Source organism: Fundulus heteroclitus, chromosome 11 (genome assembly GCF_011125445.2).
Source record: "Fundulus heteroclitus isolate FHET01 chromosome 11, MU-UCD_Fhet_4.1, whole genome shotgun sequence".
Taxonomy (NCBI): domain Eukaryota; kingdom Metazoa; phylum Chordata; class Actinopteri; order Cyprinodontiformes; family Fundulidae; genus Fundulus; species Fundulus heteroclitus.
In genome coordinates this window covers 19,378,136-19,386,569 of record NC_046371.1, presented here as the reverse complement: position 1 = coordinate 19,386,569, position 8,434 = coordinate 19,378,136, and the positions used below count along the sequence as shown (strand labels likewise).

The following is an 8,434-nucleotide window of genomic DNA, read 5'->3' as shown; positions in this document are numbered from 1 at the left end:
TTTCAAAACATGGGCCCAAAATCGTTTGATTTTATGTTAAGAACTAAATATGAGCCTAAAAGCATTAAACTAAATGAAACATCACTCGTTTGTAGTCTGACTTTTTTTTTTTGCCTGCCCTTAATTTGCCACTGCAATGTGTGTGTGTGTTTTTTTTTTTTTCTTTTCTTATGATCTATTCTTGTTCAGCACTTTGAGTTTTCCTCTCTGAGTAAAAGTACCTTTTCAAAACAACCTTCAAGGACATATTAAACATACTTTTCACTAAGCCTACATTTTTTTAAACAGTTTAAAATGTGTTTCTTATGTAATGTCCTACTCCGAAATGAGGTCTTTTCACGAGCCATTGGCAGAATATCATCCTAATTAACACAAATAAATGCTTTAAAACATCAGCCTGTGTAATTAATCTACACAATGTGATTCACTAAGTTATCTGAGCCACTGAAGTAAATGAACTTTTCAATAAAATTTATTCTAATCAAATTGATTTAATGGGTTTGCATCTGTAAAGTGAGTAAATACTTTTCTTTAAGTTTCTCAGTAATTTTAGAGAGAAAGTTACTATTCGGTTTACTGCCCTCCTTCTGCGCAGAGATCGGCTCCAGTCAGAAAAAGAAATGTCTCGGCTTATTGGAATGTAGATGCAAAAGGTAGCAGGGGATGCAGTTATACATTTGTGTATTTTTGCAGGGCCCAAAAAAAATAAAAAAGCATTTAATCAACATCATAAAGAACAAAAAGAAATAAAGTGTAAAAAAACACAAGAATACTGAGAAAATTTATTTTCACATAAAAATGATAATGCTCCACAGTTTTAAGTACAAACAGTTTCAAAAGTACAAAGGTGGGAGTCAAAGGGCTTTTCACACGGTTTGCCTCCAAGGCCTGGTGATTGTACCTCACAGTCAGAAGTTCTTCCTGAATGTCATGAACCAGTGAGCTGTTATCCGACACGTCAGCTCCGGAGGGAGATTAAGAACATAAATACTTAAATCCACATCCACGTCCCTATTCCTATGACCTCGAGTAGCTACGCCTCCGCCTTCACAGTTCTGTGTACTGTACATAAGATTCACAAGAAGCGTATTGCTGTGATGACAGTGAAACGGCGCCGCCTGGTGGATTGGAGCAGCATCACAGCATTGTGAAGTGGACGCAGGCAGTGAAAGGACGTTCATAAGTTAGTGGTAAGATGTTGTCTGCCTCTGATATAGGAGAACTTGGTTGCAGCCCAGGACTAATAATATTCAGTTAAACAGGACTGGAGGGCTTAGGCTGTATTGTAGGGACATCAAGCTTAAAGGGATTCTAGAATCCAGTGTAAGGCCTGCTAATGAGCTAAAAATACATGAACTACCAAAATAGAGGGATATTTAATTTCATCAATAAAACAAAAGGTGTGAAGGGCATAGATGATGGCTCTATCAAGTCCGTTCCTGCCACCAAATACAAAGTAGCTTGTAACACTGGGCAGATAAATGTGTTGTAAACATTAAAAAGGTACAGTATTTTTTTCTCAAATAGGCAATATTAAATAAATATGAAAAATCTGCTGTTCATTGCTATTAAAAAGGATATGTTTGAAGACAAGGTGAGCTCCAAAACATCTTTGTTTTTTTCTTTGTTTGTTTTTTTGTACAACGGGCGAACAGCACTATTATTACTTCCAACTATACATCGATGTGCATCTGATATTAAGTTAACACCATTTTAAAAAGCACAATAAAGCTAGTCGGACCTCACGATCTTTTATACAGCAGCCATTTAGCCAAAATCCCCTGAAGAGAAGCTCAGTAACACACAGCCCTTAGGTGGTCAAATACAATTGCAGCTTTTTGAGTCAGAAAAATATATAAACACCCACATTCCTGTGAAAAATAGACATTTTTTGGTCCGAAAGTCATAGGTTTGTGAGGATGTCTCTTCCATGCAGCATATGTGTGTGTGTGTGTCTGTGTGTGTGTATAATGAGACAGTAGCTGCCTGTGTCAACGTACGATGTGCTCTTGCAGTGTATGAAGACACATACACCGTCTTGTTTTGCATGCATGCATATACAAAGCTTTCATCTTCAGATAAATGCCACTTGTTTGTGAAATGCCTAGGTACGGTGAGGTGCTCTCTGTCGCACTTTTACAGAAAGCACTTCTGAATGAGGATCTGAGGGGTGTAAGATGAAGCGGCGCATGTTTAAGGACATTAGGATTGTCAAAATGGGTGGGGTTCAATACACTGGTTTCGTATCAAAGAGGATTATACACTCTCTCTTAACGCCTGTACCTGATATTCCCCTCACATTTTTCAAGCAAATCTGATTTACAACACCTTGCAAAGGTTTTCATACCTCTCAAGCATTTTCACCGTTTTACAGCCTCATACTACAACCACACACTCCAATGCATTTGATTGGGATTCCCTGTGATAGGAACGACATGAAGTAGAGTTTGATTATGAAGTGGAAGGAAAAATTCATTCATAATCAAAAAAAATAAAAAGTATGAACCAGCAACCCCTGCAAAGAGAAGGCTGTCATCTTAACCTGACAGACTGCAGCTCTTCCAAAGTTTCCATGGACCTCGTGGTTGCTTCTCCTTGCCAGAGATCCATAGCTCAGGTAGGAGTGTCTGTCAACAGTGCACCCTACAAATCACGGTGCACTGTTATTTTCAGTAGAAATCGGGATGCCATGAGGTCCCTTTTAAGGTTTGCCACATGCCATGTAGGAAAAAAAAAAAAAAAAAACATGTTGAAGAAGGTTCTCTGGTCCGGTGAGACCAAAAGATTACCTTTTCTGCCCACATGCAACAAAAAAATCATGCGTTGTAAAAAACTAAACACTAAACTCCCAGAATACCAATCTCCACAGTAAAACATGGTGGTGGCAGGATCATGCTGTGGGAATGTTTCTTCTTTAGCAGGGACGGGGAAGCTGGTCAGAGTTGATAAGAAGATGGATGGACGTAAACTCAAGGTAATACTGGAAGAAAACAACCTGAGGCTGCAAAAGACCCGCGGCATCCAGCAGGGACAGTGATCCTACTCATACAGCCAGCTTCAATTAAGTCCACAAAGAAGAACAGAAATTCCCTCTGCACTTTTCAGAATTTCAATTGAATTTCAATTGGTAAAATCATGAAGACAATGAATAATATCATATCCCATTTTGTTTTCATCCATCACATGAAATCCCAATAAAATACCATGAAGTAGGTTGAATGGCGCAAACGTGAAAAACTTCGAGGGACACAAACACCTTCGCACGATACCGTATTAAGTGGAAGACTCCTCAGTTTTTCTCATTTCTTCATTCAGTCTCCTGCAGTTTCCCCATCAAAAGACATCACTGTTGCACCCTTTGTTAAAGTTGTCCCGCCGCACCCAGATCGTGTCGCGGTCCTTGCCTGTGGCCCCCTCGACAGCACACTGCTGCTTCAAAGGAGCGAGCTTTGAACAAGGGGAGACGGAGAGGCTGCAGGATGCGAAGGAGTATGAATCCTCCCTCTGCTTCGTTCGCTCCACTTTCGCACTCTGTACGATCTCCGTTTTAGACTCCGCCTTTCTATTCAAGTCGACCTCTTCGCTGTGCAAGGTCAGTCCTTCCACCCCTGCCTCCAGGGAGTCCGGCTCAGCGGACGGAGATCGGACAGACTCGCAGTACTCGTCGTCATCGCTCAGGATGTCGGTCTCCTTCACCGGTCTGTCGTCGATGCCTTCGCATTGGTCTTCGTAGCGCCCCAAGTTGAACTGCTCTTCCACCCAACGGTCCGTGTCCTCTGCCTGAGGTTTGTGAGAGGGAGGAGGTTCGTGCTGAGAGGGCGGTGAGTTTGAGGACGAATAAGACGAGCGGTGAGAGAAGTTGGCGTCGTCGTCGCCGCTGTTGTTGTTGCCATTGAAAACCAGGTCGGCGTCGATGGTGATGCGGTTCTTCATCAGGCCTCTGCGAGACAGTGTTCGCGATGGAGCGGATGCTGCATGCGGATACAACGAGAAAATAAAATGCACGATGAAGCCTGCAAAGCATCGTTTGATGTAATAAGAGCGCTCCGTAAACTTACCTGCTCTGTTCATGCCGGGCCGTGCACCTTTGAGGGCACTGAGCCGTTTGCCACCGAATGGGACGTACTTTTGGTTGAGCGGCAGAGACTTTGTCTTCAGAAGCTGCCGCCGTTGCTTCTCCCTAAGAATTGACTGGACTGCCTTTAAGAAGTCCTTTTTATTATCCGGAGAACTGGAAATCATACAAAAAAAATACACAAAACGTGAAATTATTTTTACTCACCTCCTGGATGATTAAATGCATTTTTCCAAGTTTAAATTTTTTTATTTTATTTTTGCAAATACCTGAAACGCAGTTGAAAGGTCGTTTGTGGTCTTCCTTCAGATTCAGACCTCGTGTGGACTAATTCACACACTTCTGTGGGTTCAGAGCCTGAAAGAGACGATATACAGGTTTACAGATTAAGTATTACTCATTTGATTGCAAGGAAAAGAAACGGGGAAAAATGACTTTACTTCAGATGCAGTTAAATGCAGAGTGGACCTGTATGTATTAGTCACTCCCCCTACTGACAAAATGTGATCATATAACTTGTTCCAGTGCTTTAAAGTATGGAAAGACTATGCCATGTAAAAAAATATATACATATCATCACCATAACATCACAACAATGATCTTAGAAGCTTTGAATGTTTTCATAGTTGGTACAGTTGTACACCTAAGCTCCAGCAAATCAAATGCTTTTAAAAAAGACGAGACATTTGGACGGAACGGACCTGACTTTGTTCTGGGGTAAATGTGTTAAAAGATGGTTTCAGTCAAAAAGCAGAAGTGTTGAAGTTCAGCTGAAAATGCAACTTGTTGTACATTCAGAAACCCAAACATCAGCAAAACCTTCCCCACTGTGCAGTTTCATTACAAACACACCAAAATGGACCGCAAAATAACTGGACTTTTCTTTAGTAATTTCTAAATAAGAAAAAAGAAAATTCAGTACTTTTCCAACCCCAAGTTGTCACAAATGTAAGGGAATTAGCATTTAGTCAATGATTTATTTGTTGTAGCAATGCTACGTGGCAAAAAAAATAAATAAAAAGTGGAAAACCTATTTATTTTCCCCTTAAATGTTTCTACATTTGTAAGGAAAATAAATTTTTGGTTTGATCAGCAGAGTTGAGTACGTGGGTTTCACCCATCAGAAATGTTCTGTAATGATGCCCATCAGCTTTTGGTTGATGTAGGGTGATGGTGTGTGGCAACATCTCCATCAAAAAACAAGAATATTCCTACATTTGAGGAATTCTCTATCAAGAGCTGATTCTGTAGCTGGTGGTGATCTGAAATTTCCAGTCTAGAGCTGAACTCTTTCCTAAGACGATAACGCTGTTCGTAACAGAGCACGGTAGATCAGGGACTACCTCTGCAGTTGGGAGCGCAGAGCATAACATGGCCTGTCGGCAGTTCTGACCCCAACCCCACTGAATATGTGTTGGATATGCTTAGGCATTCTGTTCATGCCAGACAGAAACTTAACCATCACCTGACTCGTCAAATGCTGGTTGAGGAATGTGCTGCCTCGTGACCAGCATCAGCAGGAAGTGACAGGCTTTTGTGGCTGCGTACGGTTCTTTCACACACTACCGAGGCCCTGTTTAATTGTTGGATAACCAACAAACATTGGAAAGGTTTTTTCATGGGCCCCGCACACATACTCAACTCTGCTGCTCAACCCGAAAAGGCATTTTCCTCGCAAATGTTCTCCTTTTGGATGAGCACGTGGCAACAGCGGACTGCAACCGCTTGCATGTCATTGACCTTGCAGCAATCCTTCATTCAGCGCATGCATGTAGTGACAGTGGGGAGGAAAACTCCCTTTTAACAGGAAGAAACCTTCAGCAGAACCAGGCTCAGTGTGAACAGCCTCCTGCAAAGACAGACTGGGGGTTTGAGAAGTATTCAACTAACAAAAAAATTATTTCCTTATATTTTTTTTTTTTTTTTGGAACATTAAAGAAACCTATTTTTTACATTGGTTTATTCAAGTCTGTCAAGCTTGCCGGCTGCCCTTTTTAAGGAAAACCATTTATTGTTAATAGTCAGTTATTAGTACTCAAGGAGAAACTTTAAGATCATCTTTTAAAAAAATAATAATAATTATGCTTTCACTGACAATCAGTTGTCGACCTACTTGCAGTAGGCCGGACTTGCAGGGAGTCGGTTGCAATCATGTAGCGGAAGCGACAATTATCCCTGTCCTCACTGACAGACATCCGATGAGATCCTCCCTGGAAGAAACAAAACAATTAGATACATGAAACATGGTTGCAGTACATCAACACAACAGCAGAGAGCATAAGAGCACAATTCTGCATGACATTTAGCAACCACCCATAAGGCTGTATGCACAGAGCACCTACAGTAAGCCTGACCAGCCATCCTAAGCACCACAGATCTGGCTTTTATAGTCTCCAGTTTTCATTATTTTCGCATTCTGCCTTAGCACAGATTGTTTTGAAGTTAACCAACAATACATTCAAACAGCTATATGACAAAACAGGTTTTGCTTGACAACCACGTTTGTCACATTGCATTTTTAATAAATAAACAGCACTTGGATTGATGTGGATAAAGATTGCAGTAACATGGATCTCCTAAACAAACGTATTTCCTTTTTTTTTCTGTTTTGGATTTTCACAGTAACTTTGAAAGAGTTCCTATAAAAAAAGGGTGGAGTCTAAAACTGACTAGACAAGATATTCATTACTCTCTGTTCTTTAGGGAAATGCAAATTCAAGCAGTATTTGAGCTGGTAATGTGTTTGTTTTTGTCTGCTGCCCACACAGTTTTGAGTTCCGAGTAGTTTTCCAGACCTGCTAAAGGGAACTTGAAGAGAAAAATGCATAAAAGCTAAAATGTCATAACATCTGATGTTTATACTAAAACATCCCTGTGGAGATGGGTACCTTGAATTATATTTTTAACTATATACCAGTGGACACACCTGATAATAACCCAACACCCCTGGCCCATTTGAAGTTTGGATGGCATTTCTAGCTGAGAGTAATTAGACTAGGTATTTCTATGGTTTAGAAGGATGCCTTATTAATTTCTGTGGGATTTGAGTTAAATATTTTAACAAGTATAAAAGGTTTAAATAGCAGAAGTTTTAACCAGCATGTCTTGGAAGTACTGAACGTTTTGATTATCAGGCGGTTAAATAAGCACATAAAACTGCTGTATTGGTTGGATGCAAAAAATAAGATAGGCTTTATTGATGCAGCCGACTTCACAGGCAGCTGTCTGCGCAGCGCCATCTTGAAAAAAATAAATAAATGAAATGAAATAATGAAAGAAGTTGAAAGGGTGAACCTTTCACTATAGAGTGAATGCTTTATAAGAGTCAAGCAAATCTAGTTTCCCTATTTACGGTTATCTTTACCTTGTAACTTACAACAACTCACAGAATTTTTTTTTAGGAATCTTTCCATTCAAAATTCGTTGGTTGATCATATGTAAACTAGAGGCATTTCTGCACATTTACAGTATATTTGCAGACACATTAACAAAGTTTTCCATCTTCTAATTAAAAATAGTATACGTTTTTTTTTAATACATCAGTGCTTGAGCTGTCTCTTTGTTTAAAAACTGATTTATTTAACCTCTTATCCCCGCACCGCCTTGCAGCCCTCTAATGCTATCTGATGAGAAATGGAATAAGTTACTTATAAGTTAAGCTAATTGCTAAAAAGTTGCTAGTTGCTAATCCTGTTCAGAAACACTTTTTGAAAAACTGGGTGAAATGATCCTTCCATCCTGAGAGTAGTCAATACATTATGTATTTAGAAAAAGGGGGTTTAAAATTGGATCTCTTTGAAAGCTGCAGGCCTGTAAAAACTCTGACCAATCTCTGCCGTACGGTCTGAATGGCAGGGATTGGTCAGAGTTTTGGTCCTGCTCTCAACCCACTTCTGTTCTTCAAGTTATCTATTGGTTGTCCCACATGCCAATTATTTTGACGTGCTCATGTAACATCAGTGTCTGTGCTTGTTCCTTGTTAGTTTTGCTTGCCGGCTGGGCATTTGTTTATGTATCCAGTTAGCGCAGCGGTTAGCTTCAATGTTGTAGCCGTTCATTGTACCTCTACTGCTCGCACCGTATACTTTGAACATGGGTGACAGTCGCAAGAAGCAAACCGCATACAAGTTTATGAGTAGAAGAGGAAGGCCTCAATAGAAAGAAAGAAGAACTAAGTGGATTTAGGTAGATTTTTCTCACGCATTCCCCCTGAGGATGCATTATTCAAAAAGGGACTTAAGGAAACTTCCAGAAGAATCGCAGACTCTACCTTTAAAAACAATGCCAAGGAACTGATTGTAAAAATGGGACCAATCTAAATCTAATGTCTGCATCTTTTAAACCCATGTCTTAATTTTT

The 8,434-nt window shown here is 40.1% G+C and overlaps 1 protein-coding gene across 3 annotated transcripts in view; it reads right to left on the bottom strand.

The window, feature by feature from the left end:
• Nucleotides 1-768: 768 nt before the first annotated feature.
• The window catches only part of tiam1a (TIAM Rac1 associated GEF 1a), an 80,945-nt gene continuing 73,279 nt past the window's right edge, over nucleotides 769-8,434 (bottom strand). For all 3 annotated transcript variants that reach the window (XM_036143058.1, XM_036143059.1, XM_036143060.1), the window contains 4 exons: nucleotides 6,189-6,285; nucleotides 4,345-4,432; nucleotides 4,059-4,231; nucleotides 769-3,971 (listed from right to left, as the gene is read on the bottom strand). In XM_036143058.1, coding sequence (XP_035998951.1) covers nucleotides 3,334-3,971; nucleotides 4,059-4,231; nucleotides 4,345-4,432; nucleotides 6,189-6,285 — 996 coding nt within the window. In that variant the 3' untranslated portion in view covers nucleotides 769-3,333. The remainder of the gene's footprint in view (nucleotides 3,972-4,058; nucleotides 4,232-4,344; nucleotides 4,433-6,188; nucleotides 6,286-8,434) is intronic.